Source organism: Pygocentrus nattereri, chromosome 4, assembly GCF_015220715.1.
Source record: "Pygocentrus nattereri isolate fPygNat1 chromosome 4, fPygNat1.pri, whole genome shotgun sequence".
Taxonomy (NCBI): domain Eukaryota; kingdom Metazoa; phylum Chordata; class Actinopteri; order Characiformes; family Serrasalmidae; genus Pygocentrus; species Pygocentrus nattereri.
This window is the reverse complement of record NC_051214.1, coordinates 27,231,552-27,252,024: the sequence shown is the minus strand read 5'-3', so window position 1 is coordinate 27,252,024 and position 20,473 is coordinate 27,231,552. Positions and strand designations below refer to the sequence as shown.

At 39.4% G+C, this 20,473-nt stretch overlaps 1 protein-coding gene across 6 annotated transcripts in view; it reads right to left on the bottom strand.

Moving 5' to 3' along the window:
• The window catches only part of ralgps2 (Ral GEF with PH domain and SH3 binding motif 2), a 157,651-nt gene that overhangs the window by 80,649 nt on the left and 56,529 nt on the right, over positions 1 to 20,473 (bottom strand). For all 6 annotated transcript variants that reach the window (XM_017688545.2, XM_037537969.1, XM_017688549.2 and 3 more), the window contains exons 6-8: positions 11,234 to 11,317; positions 2,363 to 2,452; positions 1,286 to 1,378 (exon numbers count right to left, since the gene is read on the bottom strand). In XM_017688545.2, the coding sequence (XP_017544034.1) occupies positions 1,286 to 1,378; positions 2,363 to 2,452; positions 11,234 to 11,317 (267 nt within the window). The remainder of the gene's footprint in view (positions 1 to 1,285; positions 1,379 to 2,362; positions 2,453 to 11,233; positions 11,318 to 20,473) is intronic.

Here is a 20,473-nt window from a genome sequence, read left to right as displayed (position 1 = left end):
AAACACACTGAAGCATTTACATATATCAGTCTTAAAGCCACAGTTACAGCCCTCAAAATTCTGAAATACAACTGACATTGTTCTTCATTCTTTTTAATGATGATAATTTCACCAGGCCTTACTGCATAACCCTAAGTACTAACGTTCTGAGGACTTTACTGAGGTGACCCTAACTTGTCATCACCACAGCTCATAGAACTTTAGTTTAAATAGAACAAAGTATGACAGGTCTCAGCTAAAATATCCACGATTGTACCTAATATTAGGTACATTTAAGACATAATTCAGGGGAAAAAAGTGTGATTAGCAAAATAAATAATTTTTTTTGTTTGGTAGCCCAGTTATAAATTGTTTGTTTCATTAGTTTTGCATCAGCGCTACGTGGGTAATGTAGCTAAAGAATAAAAGAAGCTTAGACCAACCAAAAGGCATTGGGGAAACTTCATGTGTAAATCACACACAACTGCCTCAAACTGTCTCATAGTGTTATTTAATTGTTAAGTAATCTCAGACTTACTTATAGACAAGGTATATATAGGGTACCGGCCCCGTGACCGGAAGGTCGCCAGTTTGGTCCACAGAGCCGACAGTATGTGACTGAGGTGCCCTTGAGCAAGGCACCTCACCCCAACTGATCAGATAGGGCTGCCCACCGCTCTGGGCAAATGTGCTCACTACCCCCTAGTGTGTGTGTGCTCACTAGTGTGTATGTGGTGTTTCACTACACAGATTGGTTAAATGCAGAGGTGAAATTTCCCCGTTGTGAGACTTATAAGTTTCTCTTAATCTTAATAAGCTGAATGAACTATATTTGATGTAAAAGGAAAGTTTTTCCACCCAACTAATGCTTTAAGCAGTTATTTAGTGAGATACTGTAAGTAGGTAATCTACCTACAACAGCATGCAGCAGGAAGTAAACAAATGTTTACTTTAATTTTAAATCTATTAAGGATGTTCAAAAGAACTTGAATACTTGGTTAATGATTCCAAGCGTCAGTATTTGAATACTGAAAACAGTAAGCACATATCACTGATTTGTTTATTCAGAATAATGATAAAGCGTTTGTCAAATTTTTACTTATAAAATAAAGGCAACAGCAGCACTGAGAAATGAATTATCTTAAAAGAGTAAACGGCTGAAACAGCCCTTTCTTGTGTTTGTCTTAAAAGACTAAAAAGGAACTGCAGCTGTAATTAGGCTAACTACTTTAGCTACATCTCAAAAGAATGATATAATGTTATTTGCTACATGTGTAATAGAACAGAAACACCAACAGCTACTCACAGCCCATGTCTTGGTGAGTCTGAAAATGGGAGCACTCTGCAGACCTGACACCACCGCCATCACTGCATGGAGATTATTCATATCACACAGTTTCTGTATGGTCAGAGAGAGAGAGAGAGAGAGAGAGAGAGAGAGAGAGAGAGAGAGAGAGAGAGAGAGAGAGAGAGAGAGAGAGAGAGAGAGAGAGAGAGAGAGAGAGAGAGAGAGAGAGAGAGAGAGAGAGAGAGAGAGAGAGAGAGAGAATAGACACAAACACATTATAATCAGAATTATTTAAATATTCAATGTAAAGACCTTCACACACCAAGCGCGATTTATTTGAGCATTTTATTCACAATCCACAGATCACTTTCTGATCAGTCACACATGACTGATAAGATTTTTCAGACAGCGAAAACGTAACATTATTGCAATCCATGGCATTATTGCCATTATTTTATTTGCAGCCTTAACTCAGCCACTGCTGTCTTTGTGATTGGCACCGCAACAACCAAGCCTGACAAATCGACTAGTGAACAGCAACCCATTCTTTTTGACAAATGTCAGATGTTTGATTGATTGTTATCTTATTTCTCACGTGATCTGCTAAAATCTCCAAAAGCAGCTCATGGACATTGGAGCTATACGTAAAAGCACTCAAAGCTTCAGCTGCTGAATGAGGGAGTGAAACTCTCTGTGCTCCTTTCGCTTTTCCAAAATGAAAAGCAACCTGCTTAGTGCCATCACAGGGCTGTTTTATGTACAGAAAATCACTTAAACTAATCCATTACTTAAACACAGTATGCTCATCTATTTGTTTCTTGTACGGGGTGAACAAAACAATGAAATAAAAATGAAAAAGAAAAGAAAACAAAAAAAAAAACTGCATGGATCATACCTAGTGTGCATAATGGTGCAAAAATGTATACATGCATGAATATTTAGCATTTTTGTGTCATTTATTTGCATTTGGTGTGTAAAGGTGAGAGTAAACCTCTTAGTAGCAATGCTAAAAACTGTTTATAATTATATATGTATGCAGAATATAGTTATATATGTAGCTTATATGTAAAAACCCTCTGTTGAAGCAAACTTTACCTTGGCTGTTCTGATGTAGTGACTTAAAACCTCTGCTCTGATCTTCAGAGTCTGAGCGTGAAGAATCTCCCGCACCACCCAGAAACTCACCTACACACATAAAAAAACAGAATGTATTATAAATCTATCAACACAATGGGTATTAAAAGCAAGTCTCTCATTACTGTTAATGACCTGACACCCACTATACACTGCAAACTTAAATTAGTTGGTTTATCAAGTGAACTTAAAGCTTAAAAAAAATCTAGTTACTTTATTTATTTATTGTGTGTTAGCAAAGGTATGCATGCATACAAGCACATATATCCATGTATATGGACACATCCTAACCTATTGTACAATCCAATTCCAGTGAAGTTGGGACGTTGTGTAAAACATAAATAAAAACAGAATACGATGATTTGCAAATCCTTTTCAACCTATATTCAATTGAATACACTACGAAGACACGGTATTTAATGTTCAAACGGATAAACTTTATACTTTATTTTTGCAAATATTTACTCATTTTGAATTTGATGCCTGCACATGTTCCGAAGAAGTTGGGACAGGGGCAACAAAAGACTGGGAAAGTTGAGGAATGCTCAAAAAAGGGAGTGTTCAGGGGGAAAGAATTTCTATTTTATATCTGTGTTGTCATTGTACATTTTGTTTCTGTTTAGTCTTGAAAAATTGTTCACAAAGAATATAAAGTTACTTAACAGGTTCATGTTTAAATTACTTTATAAAAGTTAAAGTTACTTTCCAATCTACAGAGATCCACACTTTGGCAGCAAATTAGGTAAACTTAACTAGCTCAATAATCATAATAAGCTTCCATTAAGCTGGCAATTTCAAGTTCTGCTCAATTTTAAATTAGGTCATTTAATTTTAATCAAATATTCTTTCTTTTTAATGTATTTGCATCAATTAAAACAACTTCATTATATTAAACTGACTGTTTCATACAGTAACAAATAAATGGCTTAGATAAGACTGGAATCACCCCTTTCTAAGAACTAATGCTTTAACACATATTGGCCATTCTGATAGTATGCACAACCATAAGCTGAACTAGCAAACCTGAAAACAAATAATCATGTTGAGAATAACAAAAACATATAAAATGCATCCAAACTTTTAACATCAACATAAGCTATAATACATTATAATTATATACTTCCAATTATAAATTAGAAAACTACGAGTTAATTAACAGAAACACACAAAATAGCCAATAATGCTGGGAAGCTTCTTGGGCACAAGACTCTTCAAGGATAACGCAAGAAAATTGCCAAATTTTAAAGATATAATACTTAGTTCTTTCCAATCATCTATAGCTGAGTATACATCAAACATGCTAATGTGGATTTGTAACTCACTCAGTAACACAAGCATGTGTGTGGCAGTCTGAAGTTTCAGTAGGGGGAGCTATTAGCATGCAAGTCACTGTTGCATCCATTATTTAAACAGCTACAAATGCATGTTTGTAGTCACAACAATAAAAATGATGTGAAATGTGTTATTGTAGTAAGCATGGCTGGTAATCAATATTCCAGTTCATCCCAAAGGAGTTGAGGACAGGGCTCTGTGCTGGCCACTGGAGTTTCTCCATACCAAACTCATCAAACCTTGTCTCTATGGGACTTGTCTCATTTTGTGCATGGGCAGCACAGTCCTGCTGGAACAGTAAAGGGCCTTCCCAACTGCTGCCTCAAAGTTGGGAACACATAATTGCCTAAAATGTCTGTGTATGTTATTTAACATTATCCTTCACTGAAACAATGGGGTCTAGTCCAAATCCTGAAAAACTGCCCCTGACCATTATACCTCCTCCACCAAACTGATGCCATTATGCGCTCAGTAGCGTTCTCCAGGCATCCACCAAACCCAGATTCATCTGCCTGACTGCCATAGTGAATCATCATTCATCATTCCAGAGAACACATTTATACTGCTCCAGATGTCAACGGTGAAATGCTTCACACCACTCCAGCAGATGCCTGGCACTGTGCATAGTGATCATAGGGTTGTGTGCAGCTGCTCAGCCATGGAAACATATTTCATGAAGCTCTCAACCAGTTTTTGTTCTGATTTTTTCAGAAGCAGTTTGGAACTCTGCAGTGAGAGACACAATACAGTACAGATGATTTTTTTTTGTACATGCTACATGCTTCAGCACTCAGCAGCTCCGCTCTTAGTTTGTGTTGTCTACCATTTCATGTTGTTCCTAGATGCTTCAAGTTCTCAATAATCGCACTTACGGCTGACCAGGGAAGATCTAGCAGGGCAGGAACTGCAAACTGACTTGTAGCGAAGGTGGCATCCTACGACAGTGCCACATTTAAAGTCACCAAGTTCTTCAATAGGACACATTCTACTGCAAATGCCTGTCTATGAAGATTGCATGGCTATGTGCTTGATTACATACACCTGTTAGCCATGAGTGTGGTTGAAAGACCTGAACTTAATAAAAGGGAGGTCTGTCCACATACTTTTGATCATACTGTTTGTATTATAATAAAACCTACGTAGATAAAAAAATGGAGATGCATCAAGAATCATTTTATACTTGCATCTTGACACCCTGAATTGAAATCAAACTGAATTATGTGGTGCCTAGAGACTCCCACCCCTACTTTCACCTCAAACCCGTTTACGGTTTTGTATTTTACAGAAGTAGCAGTGGCCGTGCTCATTTAATGGTGACTGATTTCTATCAGCATGAAAATTTAATCTTTTAGAAGAAGGCAGTCATGATTCTCATCATGTCTGTGCTTAGCAGTCTGATACTCGTGTCTAATCACATTAGCTTCAATCTTGCAAACTTGTGCTCCGAAGGGTCCTTTGTTTTTGCCAGCTAAAGGAGATGATGAGTAAACGTTTTAGTCTCCAATCACAGCTTCTGAAGCCCAGAGAAAAAAGTGAAAAAGTGCCGTGTCTAAAATGGGGAGCTTAACCAAACACACACAAACGCAGGCATGCACCATCATTAATGTATGTGACCTCAATTATTGCCCCTGCAAGACAACTGCCAAAAGCAGTGTACCCACATTCTAGTGAAAGCAATCACACTGTATAATCCCTTTAGCTACACTTAACAGGAAGCCAAGATCAGAATTCTTTTAATAATACTTGGCAATACACTTAATGCTACTGCCAAATGGAAAGGAGCAGCTTGAGGGTGGATAATCATCGTATAGGCACTTTTGCAGGACACTACAGATACTAACATTTTGCCATCAACGCTGGTGCTGAAATGAAAGACCAATACTCTACAGACAAACAAGAAGCAGACTCCAAACACAGTGTCAGACGCAATGTGAAAAAGCTCTGCAGAAATCACAGCTTCTTGAACACTTTAAGATAAATTTAAAAAAGAATAAGATACATATTCTAGTGCTGTAGTAGTGTAGTACATTTTATCTGCCTCTAGAATGTCTTTATTCTGCATTTATGCATAATAAAATGGTTAAGATGTAAACAGAAATTATCTGTTTTACCTAAACTTACCAAGTATCAAATTGTTCACAGTGGTGGTGACAGGAACCAGACGTCCAAAGACTTTTTCTGATTAATGCTGACTTTAAGTGATCTATACAGCTTTGATCTGATAACGATCTGAGTGAAACCTAATAACACCAAAATGGTAACTTCATAAAAACCCTTCTTAACTTGTAATGGAAATCAATGTAACAAGGGAAGTAGTTTTACTAATTTTTATTAATCTCTTCATTATGAAATTTAAACAGAATGCAAAAGGTAACCGTTTTCAAATTATGCAAAAAAAGGAAAGAATGTAAAGAGTGGGGAATGTTCATGCGCCAGTGATGGTATATTTTAGTTGTAGATGGAACAGAAGAGAGGGCACAAACACTCTCAGTTTTATAGTCCCGTAATCTATACCTGAGCTGTTACTGGTATTACAAGTGATACACACAAACACAAACACCTCATTTCATGGAAGTTAAAGGAAAAAACACACATACAGAGTGAGGGGATAAAACGGAGGGGGAAAAAAAGGGACGGGGGGAAGAAGCGTCTCAGAATTCAGCCAACAGTTCTCATGCAAATAACCCCTGGAAAAAGATAACCAGATGTGCTTAATTTATAACATCTGTCCCTGCATAATCTGAAGAGTGCATGAGCGTGTGAGTATGCGTGTGTATGTGTGTGATGATCAGACTGTGTGTGTGCGTAAGTGTGTGATTATCAGACTGTGTGTGTAACAGTTGTTGAATGAGGTGTGTGTGTCGGTGTGTGCTGTGCTCAGCTGAGTGAGCGAGGGCTACAGATTTAAATATAGAAGGTAATTACGATCTGTAATGAACACATTTTACAGGCGTATTTATGATCAGAGTTTATCTGTTAAATCCTGTATAATAACAGACTGCTTGAGAACACAGAACCCCCAGTGACTGATACCTAACAAACACAAACACAAAAACTTTTTTTTTTAACTTTTCCTTCATTACTCCACTTTAATCCTGCGTTCACACCGGCGACGACTTTTCACCTCGTCACCCAAATCGCTGATCGTTTCTAAACTCCTTGGTTGGTTGCCATGGTTTCACTGATGTCAAGCACAAATCGGATGCATTCCCACTACAAATAAAAATCCTGGTGAGAAATCGCTTCAGTGCGTATTTTTATTTAATCCCCACATCTATGTAGTAAGTCTGCAAGGAAAACAGTACACGGTCTTTGCAATAACTGTCTACTTGCGTCTGTTTATTCAACGTCTAGTAGGACTAATTACCTACAAACTAAAAAAGGAGCGCACTGTTTCACAGTGGTAGAGATTAAGCACATACTAAGCTGCTCAATGCTTAATTCCTGTAGGTAACTGCCACGGCGCTTCACTGCTCAGTAAAACTCCACACAACTTTGTCCTGTTGCCAACGTTTGTGCCGCCTCATGTCACCAGCCTTCATTGAGAATGAATGACCTACGACCGCCTTGTCACGTCCTGTCACTGCTGGTGTGAATGCAGGGTATTACAATGCACTGTTTCTGCCTGCATGCCTCCCTGTCTCTTAACATCAAAAGTGTCATAACTAAAAGGTGGATGTGTGCACGCAACATGTAAAAGATTTAATATTACAATACTTTAAGAAGCTTTCTCTATGCTCAATACATTACAATGTTTTTTTCCTAACATCTAAAAGCAGAAAAAGGCAAAGTAGTTAAACAAAGACACTTAACACAATGATTTGTGTTCAACATTTCATGTGCCGTGATATGTCCAACTAATCAGGCCTAGTTAGGCTTTCTTTGTAATCAGTCTTGCAGTTGGAACATGTACTGATGATAACCACAATATCCTCAGAAAAACATATTGTGGCATATTCTGACATAATTTATCATGATAATGAGAAATGTGATATTACCCTGCCCTAGTCACAACAGCCAAGCCAGCTTTGCCACCTGCACTTTTAGAAAGTGACATAGTATTAACTGTAATAAGCGTAGCGTTGCTAGTCCAAACAAGCTACACAAGTTTTGCTTGTTATATTCTGGTCCGTGAAATTATTCAGGGTACTTCCTTTTGAATGGTTGTCACAGGGACAAAAGCTCATGACTCGCTTCTTGAGTTTTTCAATTTAGGAACATTCCACACAAAAGATGCAGAAGGTGCCCAGCATGCAAAAACAGGACACAAAGCACGCCTCTCGTTGAAGTTAACAGAAAAAAGGTGCCTCTGACCTCAAAAATGCTTAGAGAAGTCTTATCATAGTTTTTCTCCCAATGCATTTAATATTCATTAGATAATGATTTAAAAGCAATTGCATAATCAGTGGCAGTACTAGAATCCATTATGTAATACTGTACATACAATGAACTGTATTTACATTCTGTACAGGTTTGAGTTTGCACTTGAGAAAAAAAAACGTGGCAAAAATGCAGAGGATGTTTTTCTTTCTGCAAAACAAGACTGCGCACAGCAGTAAGCTTTTAACAAATTCAAATCAAAACAGAATTTGCAAAGCATTCAACAGGATTTCTATGCTAGAAATAAAACCAAATTACATCATTCTTCTGCTCTCCCAAGGGACAACTGACTTTGAAGGGTTAAGTCTTGAACTTGAACCATAAACTTGTACTCCACACAGCTGACCTACTTTCTGCTCCCGAATGAACTGAAAGGTCAGCGATAACTTCATGCTAAACACTCAACACATCCTCACTTCCCTTCTTCAGCGAGTGCTAAAGTGAGGACTGCTTTACTGAGCAAGTTCTGTCTCCTAAAGCTAGAGAGCAGGAAGTTGGAGTGAAGTCTCTACTGTACATACAGTATTTCATAACGCACTCATACTGTTCTGCAGAACATTCAGTTCAGCACTAGCCTGGAAACACAGGCAACACTCAATAACACACATGCACCATCAGATGCGGGTGGCGTCGGACAGTTCGGCTCCCTCTGGCTGGGTCATTTCAAGTCCGCTCTACAAGAATCAGCTCCAGTTGCTGTTCAGGACTTTCTGTTCTCAATTCTCTAAGCAGCACCATCACAGCACATTTATATTGGCATGCAAATCCTGTGTGTGTGAGTGAGAGAGAGACGGAGAGAGAGAGACGAAAAGATGGAGAGAAAAACATCTTGAATGACCATTTGGGCAGCGATGTAGCTGTCCATGAGAGAATCTTTCCACAAGACGTTGAACAAAAATTCCACAGTCAATCATTCTCATGCTCATTACAGAGGACCATGGCTGCTGCTGGGAAGAAACGTATGACATTGGGTGCGTGTATTTATGCAATAGAGAATTCTACAACCACTGTCTTCTCACTATGTATTACTTCTTAAGGTAAAATTATTTTAGTATATGGCTTTTGGATTGGATTGGGATCAGAGCTACTGATTGGGTATCAGCTATGCTAAGCCTGATCCAGTTCCAATCCTTTGTTTCTTGTTTTCTGCATTCTACTTAAGCCAGTATCATACAGCAAACGTAAATAGGTCCTGCCCATAACCTACAGCAGCAAGGCAGGTTTTCCAAAGTCTTAGGCCTGAATGTCTGTGGTGTGGAACTATTTTACAGTGGAATGTGAAAACTTGTAAGCTGTGGTGCCAGTGACTTTACTGTTTATCTAAACACGGCCACGTAAAATGTGAGCCAGCGGCAAATCTAGTTTTGTTTCTGCCATTTTCAGTGAGAGGCGTGCTATCAAAAGCAGGCACAAATTACATGACGTTTGTACTGCAAAATAGATGTGGTAAAAATAAATAAATAAATAAATAAATAAATAATCTGGCATGTTAATTTAAAAAGTGGACTCTCTCACGCTGGGTTTACATTACGAGCCTCATTGCTCTATTCAGATTTTTTGCTCAGACATGAACTTTCTAACATGATGGTTCACATTCATGTAGGTATAGGACTCAGATCTGTCATCAACGTGAACGAACTTGCGTCCTGAAACGACCTGCCTGCGCACATCCTGATCAATAACATCACATGAACAAACCACAGCAAATAAACTAACCAGCAGAACAAAGCAAAGATAATTAGCCCTGAACAGCTCTCAACTGCTCATTATTAGAGCAAGACAAAGGCAAAAACAATCCAGATGTGATGCTTTTGCACCATTTACTGGCACTAACTTCAGGTTCAGCGCTGCTGCCACGCTAACAGCAAATGATGACGCACGTGCAAAGGGAGAAAAAAAAAAACAAAACACAGGGATTCCGATTTGAACGTTCTCATTAAGGTTGCACGCCCACAAATCACATAAGTATCCAATTCAGAACCACATATGAAGTGGCTTAGACCAGATTTAAAAAGGTCAGATGTGTTCGTCTACACAGATCTGAAAATAACAGATCTGTGCCACATTAAGTTAAAAAAAAAAAAAAATCAGCTTTGTGCCACTTCAGCCTGGTGAACCGTCTTACTGAAATGTGGCTCTTCTATCTATGAAAACAGAAAAATCTGAATCAGTGGATACTCAGATCGGATCACGAAGCAAAATGCTGAATTAGGAAAGCCCTAATTTTTAATCCCAGAATGATTCTAAATGTTTTTAATAAGTATGTTCTCTTCATTGTTTTACAGTAACAGAATGTATAGCTCTCACAATTTTCCAAAAAAAAAAAAGTAAAACTGAGTGGAAAGACTGACTAAAGTGTTGCTGTAGGAATAATAATGATGTAGAAATAATGCCAAAACTCATACAGTTCATTAATGCGAATCAACACGCAAACTTTTCACCTGTTCAAACTACATTTGGCCAAAAGATGTTCAACATGTGCTTTTAACAACAGAAACAACAGAAAGAAAACTGTCAAATCAATATTTAGGCAAAACCTGCTCTTCCTAACATGAAGCTGACGGATTGGTAAAATATACCTAACGTATATTAAAACTGTTTAATAGACATTTTGTGTTAACAGACCCTTTTTATTACAAAGAATTACAAGAAGGCAACTTTGTGTCCTCAAACTTTTGGCAGGCGGTATAAGAATATATTTATACACAGACATTTGAGGACAAAGGCTTCAGCTTATAACCCTGTAGGTCCTGCTGAAATGGGTTGGGATGAACTCTGCAATGACCTGTAAAAAATGGTTCTCATTACCTGCCGAAAGAAGAGCCAAGACGTCCCTCAAAGCTGCAGCTGGAGCGCAGTTCGCTCGTTGGCCCTAGTCTACCCTGTTCCATCCCTTCAGCGACTGTGACATATTAACATGTTCATACACCAGCCGCTGTGTGTTAGCATGGAGAAAAAGGCCTGGTTCACTGAACACAAAAAACTGGCAATTTCATCATTTTCCAGTCCTGCCTCAGCCAAGAAGATAAATCAAAGAAGCCCCCAACTCTGGTCTGTCTGGCTATGAGTTACCCAAAGGAAAAGTCGCAGAAAGACTGCGGATGTGTGCGCGCTTGGTACCTGGTTGAATCTGCGTGTGAAGGCCACGACATTGGGAGCTGAACTGTGCTTCTCCTTCTTGTTCCAACCACAACTTGAGAGTTCCTGAAAAACAGAAGAACATTAAATGAACAACATTCCACTTCAAAAGGATCCAAATTAGGAAGCTCGTTTGGAAAAGAGAAGAAAAAAAAAATGCTGTTAGGAAATGACTGAGCGCTAAAAGACCGAAGGAAGCACTCCGCTGACTTTCATCTTAAAACAAGCTGTATTCTTTTAACACAGAAAATAACGAGACAATTACCCAATCATGTAAACAAACAAACAAACAAGAAACGTGTAAATAACAGGATGTAAGCTCAGCCACAGGAACCAAGACGCTTCCTGCAGGAAGGGTAATAACAGAATGACAGAGAGAGTGTGTTGAATTATTGAAGGTAATTAAGACATTCTAATGAAGCTCATTTGTCCAAACAAACAGCTGTAACAAGGTTGCTGAATTTAAATGGAAAACAAAAAATATTTTAAGGGCCAAACGAGAGCAAATAAATGCAATTAATGACAACTGATTATGTTAACTTTAATTGATTTTAATACATAATATTAAATAAACCATATATTTAATCATACTAAATAAAGTTATATTGAAAAAACGCTAAAATGCTATAACTGGTTATTAGGTTTTAATAGTTTTATTAAGTTTAGTTTTTTATTGTCTATATACCATTACTGTTCATTACTGTACCATTACAGTTCCTCCTGACACTCAGAGAATGAAAAAATATCATATTTTTTCCAAAATAATCGACTCAAATCCTAGTGAAATGCAAGATGTAATTATTGCACTGAATCACTTCCTATTGGATTTAAACTGAAAAGCTGAAGACACAAACTCAAGTCTTTAATAAATGAGGCCCTATGACCGCAGAGACAGCTCTGAAAATGAAAAAGCACCACGGCAACCGACAGTACCCACCGTGTCTTGTCTAAATCTGTCCATCACTTCCATTCTCTGCTCTCATTTAATTAACTATCACTCACATACTGGGATCCTCAAAGACCACCAACTGCCAATCACACAGGGAGAGACAAGATCTTTAATAAACTGTTTAAATTCAGACACACTTAGAGACTAAAAGGCCTTGAGCTCCTAAGTGAACTTGAGGTGCCTGTGAAGAACTAACCAGGACACATCTACAGCTACCCTGACCAAACTGGCCAAAGTTCAGTGATTTTTCTTCCCAAAAAATATTTTTGAGAGTCACAATCATCTAAGCGCTGGCCCTATTGTGGGGAGACTGTGATTTTGCTCCCTGGCGAAGCCACTGTCATCCATGACTGGGAGTCCAAGAAAGCATAAATATGATCCTCTCAGCACAATACTACCCAACACAGGCGTCTGCAAGCTGATATAAGAGAACTGGCAGTTGGTGTTCTCCTCCAAGTGCCCTGGGCTGTCCAGTGATGTTGCTTGGTTTGTACAGATGTGGAGATGTGGCTTCATATGCCTTCGTCCTCCCAGCGTCTCAGTATTGTGTGATGGAAGGAGACCCAGCTAGTGAGTGGAACTGGTTATGACTACACTGGAGAGAAAACTCATTAAAAATAATCTATTTTCACAAGTTCTAAAACAAATGTATTATTTATTATAGTAGTAAGTTGTATAACCATATAAGGCACAAAATAATCTCCCCCAGGATTCCACAAGAGTGCACTAATGAAAGGATCTGGAGGACTTATAGTGGCTATTCCGTTGGCACAATGGAAAGTGATGTTTTTAATTAATTTAATCAAATGAAACATTCCCCCCTCCATACATCTGTCAGATTAACTAGAATACTGCTGACTTCTGAGAAATGAGAAATGTAGAGCTGCTAGTGAGCAACAAGAGGCGAAAGCAGAGTGGTGAGAATCCCTTGCTGTAAAAATTCACAACTCTCCACAAAGACGGCCATGATTAGATAAAATGTTAAAATGAACAACACAACCGCACCTTATTATACCACAACAAAGTTTGCTATGTTTGTTCACTGATAAAGAAAGGAAATCAAATTCACTTTTAGTTTTTCAAGTCATCCACATTTGCTAAAGAAAAAAAGCAGGTAAAATGAGTGGCCCTGAAAACAGGCAGAAACTGCATTTAATGGGTTCTGTAATGCAACAGGCCTCTCATTTCTAAATGTTACAAAAGAGACAATTAAAGTTGCAATGTGAAAGATTTGTTTGTTAAAATTGAAAGAATTTGCAATACTGAGTCAAGAAGGAAAAAAATCAGCTAAAATAAGGTGTTCTTATGCTGCCTGTAAAGACTGAGAAGATTTGAATTTTTGTACCTTTTATAAAGAAAATCTTTTGCAACCCTATAAAACAGCATGATAAACTGTCTATGCAACTCTGTAAGGCAGGGTGATGAACTCTTTGTGAACTTTTATACCTCATGTAATAAACTGAAGGAAGTAACTCTATCCTCAGCAAGCCATTATAAAATAGCATAATGTAGCTCTGTTCTAGCGAGAGATTGTGAGAACAGTTGCCCTTTATAATCTCGGCCAGTAAATAAACAGGTTTTATGAGCCCATCCCTTGATGGGAAATAAGGGGGACTTTTTTGACCTAAAGTCCTGGAAAAAACCCAAAATATGATGCAGGCTTTTTTTCAGGCAAAGCTGGACATTAATATGCAAATCAGGACCTATTCATAGCAAAATACTAGCAATTTTAAATCATTAACGGGTCACAAATTATACAAAGGTGAAAAATTTGGAATGAAATTTAGAAATTTTCTGCCATCCCTTGAAGCTTATTTGAAATTTTTACTTTTGATTGTAATGTAAGCTGTTTATTGATGAACTGCGACAAATGCCTGGCTCAATATGGGCTCGTCTTACTGAGCAATGTTGATGAGGACGTAGCTCACAATGCTGATCTGCACAGAGCTGAAAGTTAGTGAAAGGAAGGAGAGAGATATCACTGAATACATCAGCAAGAGACATCAAGAGACATCAGAACAGCAAACCCAGCTATCCTCTGCGGCATCACTTGTGGTCAAAGCAAAAAACACAGAACTGAAGAGTCAGTGCTCTAATCATTTATCCTACCCACAGAGTGGTCCTAACAAGCATGTGCATATAATTCGCACTGCAGAGAAACTCAGTGTTTCAAACATTTGTGTTTTTCACGTTCATTTAGTACAAATGAAGCTTAACATCGCTACATGCTCTACTCACTCCCTCAGCTTAACATCGCTACATGCTCTACTCACTCCCTCAGCTTAACATCGCTACATGCTCTACTCACTCCCTCAGCTTAACATCGCTACATGCTCTACTCACTCCCTCAGCTTAACATCGCTACATGCTCTACTCACTCCCTCAGCTTAACATCGCTACATGCTCTACTCACTCCCTCAGCTTAACATCGCTACATGCTCTACTCACTCCCTCAGCTTAACATCGCTACATGCTCTACTCACTCCCTCAGCTTAACATCGCTACATGCTCTACTCACTCCCTCAGCTTAACATCGCTACATGCTCTACTCACTCCCTCAGCTTAACATCGCTACATGCTCTACTCACTCCCTCAGCTTAACATCGCTACATGCTCTACTCACTCCCTCAGCTTAACATCGCTACATGCTCTACTCACTCCCTCAGCTTAACATCGCTACATGCTCTACTCACTCCCTCAGCTTAACATCGCTACATGCTCTACTCACTCCCTCAGCTTAACATCGCTACATGCTCTACTCACTCCCTCAGCTTAACATCGCTACATGCTCTACTCACTCCCTCAGCTTAACATCGCTACATGCTCTACTCACTCCCTCAGCTTAACATCGCTACATGCTCTACTCACTCCCTCAGCTTAACATCGCTACATGCTCTACTCACTCCCTCAGCTTAACATCGCTACATGCTCTACTCACTCCCTCAGCTTAACATCGCTACATGCTCTACTCACTCCCTCAGCTTAACATCGCTACATGCTCTACTCACTCCCTCAGCTTAACATCGCTACATGCTCTACTCACTCCCTCAGCTTAACATCGCTACATGCTCTACTCACTCCCTCAGCTTAACATCGCTACATGCTCTACTCACTCCCTCAGCTTAACATCGCTACATGCTCTACTCACTCCCTCAGCTTAACATCGCTACATGCTCTACTCACTCCCTCAGCTTAACATCGCTACATGCTCTACTCACTCCCTCAGCTTAACATCGCTACATGCTCTACTCACTCCCTCAGCTTAACATCGCTACATGCTCTACTCACTCCCTCAGCTTAACATCGCTACATGCTCTACTCACTCCCTCAGCTTAACATCGCTACATGCTCTACTCACTCCCTCAGCTTAACATCGCTACATGCTCTACTCACTCCCTCAGCTTAACATCGCTACATGCATCGCTACATGCACCCTTGAGCAAGGCACCTAACCCACAACTGCTCCCTGGGCGCCATGGATAGGGCTGCCCACTGCTCCGGGCAAATTATGCTCTCTGCCCCCTAGAGTGTGTGTTTACTAGTGTGTATGTATGTGGGTATTTCACTGCATGGATGGGTTAAATGCAGAGGTCTAATTCCTCTGCGTGCAAAAACAGTAGCCTGATGGTTCTGAAACCAAATATTACTACTTAGGCTATCAAAACATCCCAATTACAATTTTAATGCTGGTAAAATGTTCTGATAGCAACATTCACCATCTTGTTGAAAATTCACAGATCCACTTTGAACAGGGCAGCAGTTACACTGATTTTTTTAAAATCTTTTTTGTTGAGTTCCTGATTTAGGCCATGAAAACATCCTGCCTAGAGTTTAATGTACAGAGCTATCTACAAATATGCACTACAATAGGTCATTTTGACAAGGTAGCACAATTGGTCAGAACACCTCCAAGCTAAAAGGTAGAGAGACAGATTTCAAAGTAAGACCAGAGTCAACACTGGCTTGGCTTTTCAGAGGTGGCAACTCAGGAGTGATGCTGAATTGCCTTTTTTATTGTTGAACAGGTAAGTTAGGAAGATACAATGGCTAATACATTGTGGACATTAAATGGTGCAAAATAAGTATAGTCCTCTTTTCCAATGGTGTTTAAAAATGTTAATGGTCAGCGTAGTTACAGTATGCATGCATATTCACATAAAAACGTCCTGCAGCCATCGGTTAATGAGAGGCAGACAGAGATATTCCCCTGAAGTGATTAACCACACACACACAGCTGTGACTGGTCACAACAGAGACCACCGGGTAGAGTCATAGTGCCCCACACACACACACACACACACTCTCAAGACTATAGACTACCTACTCACTAAGACAAAGCCAAACACACACTCAGAGACATAATAATGAGTCAGCAACTTGCCAATGGAGACTGCAGCATAGCAACACACACACAAACACAGATGTGAATGAGACCCACACACACTCACCCGCGCACCTCTGACTGAGTGTGTGGGTTGCTGTGTGTCCCCTGCGCCTTTCACCAGGCCAAAGAAATCATTCTTGACAAAGAGCTAAGTTTTTCCTAACAGATGAGCCTTAACTAATGACACTTCCAGAAAACTCTCTTACACAAATGCAGAGAGAGAGAGAGAGAGAGAGAGAGAGAGAGAGAGAGAGAGAGAGAGAGAGAGAGAGAGACCACTGCATGGGGTTAGTCAGCTAGAGCTAATTATAAGCTGTCAATCTAGTGATCATAAAGCCAGCAGGACAGTGTGGGACACAGCGTGCTCCATCACTGAAGCAAGGACAAACTCCACACCCATAGAGAAGTAGTCAACATTTATACCACAATACACAGCAGGACAGGCCCACAGACACACACAGCACTACCAAACAGCTTAATAAATAAATAAATAAAAACCACCACCACCACCACCACCACCACAACAACAGCAGCAGCAACAACAACAGCAACAACAACAACAACAACAACAACAACAACAACAACAACAGCAACAACAACAACTCCTTTCTACATCTTACTTTCATTATCTGAGAATTTGAAGGAAGGAACGTGAATTTTTATGAAGGCTTCATTAAAAACGTACAAAAACCCCATTTTGAGGGAGAATGTTCAACTCTGCTGATGTACAGTACTGTGCAAATTAATTTCCATAATGTCCAGTAAAATGCTCATTAAGTACATTCATTTCTCAGGATAAGGAACATTTTAAAAAAATATTTAACAGAAAATTACACGAAACTAAATATATTATCAAAGTAGTCAACATTCAATGTGCGCACCTTTTGTCTTTATTCCAGCTTTTATTCTTTGTGAGAGGCTTGCTTGCATTTTTCAAAGAAATCTGTAGGAAAAATTTTCCACAACTACAAAGTTCAGTCTTAGAAGATGTAGCTGTAGCACAAACCAACTAACGTCAACTATAAATTTAGACAGTCCATAAACTTTGCTCTTCACCTCAAATATCCAGTTTCAGTGTATTGGTGCAAGTATCTTTTTTTTGGTTTCACTACGTACAAGTAAGTGCACACATTCGTAAGAGCACATTCATCTTCAGTGCACTACATAATTTCAGGTCGGTACAACCTAGCATTAGCTACTAAGTACAGAGTGCTAGGAAGAAAAGTCGCTAATCAGCCGATGTTGCCAGTTCAGGCTTGTACTTCAGCAGCTGCACATATGCGCAAGCAAAATGGGCCAGACCTGAATGATTGTGAGTGGCCTAAAGTCAACTGCACCTCAATGTTTACGTTTCCAACTGGAGTCAGTCTAATGATGATCATGTCTCACACAGTATAACAATGCAGAGTTCCCATTCTTCTGCACCAGCATTACTGATCTAGCTTAAAAGGCAATTATGAAGTGCAAAGACAAGGTGTTAGAGGAAGGAATGTGTTGAACTGTGTGGAGTTGTGACTTTGTAAGAACACAGTCCTAATGCTTACACTCAGTGCACAGCCAAACGCTTGCCGAGTTTCCTTCAGATATTTCTGTGACTCCCTTTCTGCCATTGTTGTCTGACTGCTTATCTGTACTGTTAGCCACTTCTCTCAACACTGCACTCTTCTCATCTTCTTCCGGCTGCTCCCTTTAGGGGTCGCCACAGCGGATCATCTGCCTCCATCTTGCCCTATCCACTGCCTCCTCTACTTTCACACCAACCATCTCCATGTCCACCTTCACTACATCCATAAACCTTCTCTGAGGTCTACCTCTTCTCCTTCTACCCGGCAGCTCCATCTCCAACATTCTTTGCCCAATATATCCACTATTCCTCCTCAACACATGTCCAAACCATCTCAACCTGGCCTCTCTGGCTTTATCTCCAAACTGCTCCACCTTCACTGTCCCTCTGATCTGCTCATTTCTGCACTTTTCTCATCAATAGCACAAAAATAAATAAATAACTAAATAAAATAATAAAAATATGAAGGGCTGCAAAACGACTCCAGAGGGGTCACACCAACACTACCATTTGCTAGAAGAGGCATACAAACCGCTGTTGAGCCCAACATGTTGACCCCTCAGCTCACGCATGCCCTCACACACACACACACACACACACTCACGCCCTCGCACATACATGCACGCACACACACGACCACTCATGCATGCACAGAATCCATGCACTCTCGCACACATGCCCTCACGCACTCGCATTCACACACGCAGGCACACATCTCGCATACACCCTAGCACACACTCGCACATGCACACGCATACACGCACTCACACTCACTCGCACACACATACACGCACATGCAAACACACACTCAGATACACCCAAACTTTTTGTTTCACTCATTTATTCCTACTTTTTTCCCAGTGAAGCTTTAAAGGGCTGTCCAGTGCCCACTCTTACAATCTCTTCAACAGAGCACACCCTTCTGAGTTAGTTACTTTGTTGTTTGAGATAGATATAGGGAGGGAGAGCAGGCGCAAGCAAGATGGTTCAAATCTTATGTGTATCTCTAAATAAAACCTTCTAAAATCACTGTAGCACCCCTGAGTAGCTTTCAGGGGCACACAATGTAACGGTGGCACTTTTTCCAATAAACAAGAACATTTTTACATTTTAATGACCCCTTTATTTTACATAAAAGGTACCAAACAATGTACAATGCTTGTATGATTTTTTTAATAAAAATGTCACACAGTTTTTTTGTTGCAAGAGCTTATTGTTATTGTTAACTACCTGAGTCAACGACAGAGATAACAATCCATACTGTGACCATGTGCATCATGGAAATGTAACAATTAGGAATGTACAACCTGACAGGTTCACTATGTATGTATCCATAAGAGGATATCCAGTTAAATCACAGGTAATGAAAAACAACAACAACAACCACCACCACCACCACCACCACCACCACCACCACCACCACCACCGGCTTTGGTTTAAAATAATGTAGGCCTGTAGGCTTATCTTTTTAGGTGACATCACTGGTATTACAAAGAAAATACATCAACACCCAAAGGAACATGAATAATAATAATAATAATAATAATAATAATAATAATAATAATAATAATAATAAGTATTATTATTATTAAAAACAGACAAAGGACACCAGTTGGTTTTATGTGTTTGAAGAGTTACAGAGGTTCCCTATTCAGATAAGCTAATGAGCTAATAGACCGGCATCACATCAGACGCTGATTGAGATTCATGATCTTCTACAACATTTTTGACAATATTTAATTATTTCTGGATCTAAAATCTGCTACAGCCTAGTTAGCCATAGAGCTACTTTCTCAGCCACATCCTTAAAGCTGTGCTATTGACTACACACTCACAGTCAGGCAACAATGTTTTGGAACAGCAAAGTAAACAGAACATACCTGAAGAAGCTTAAAGAATACCTGAACAGTGTTTTAATGGTTCAAATGCTGGCACTTCAAACGGTTAACAAACTTGAGTACCATAGCACATTCCAAATGACAATGTACTGGGGAGAATAAACAACCTAACAGACACACTAATTATACCATTAAATGCGAGTGGATTATTGAAACACCAATATTTTCAAACAATGAGCACTAAACGACAAGCCACACCCGCATGTTTATTAGTAAGCAACACAGTTTTTTTCCCCCGCTAGAATCTTTCATTAAAATATCACAATAATATCAAATTGCAAACTCCGTATTAAGAATCTAATCATGGATCAAGAGTATCATTACACACTTAACAATACCTTTTACGCCTCACTTGTGCTTCCAAAAGCGCTGACATGTCTTGGGGGCATTTTCTTTTTGTCTACAACTTTCTCAAATTCTACTGTAT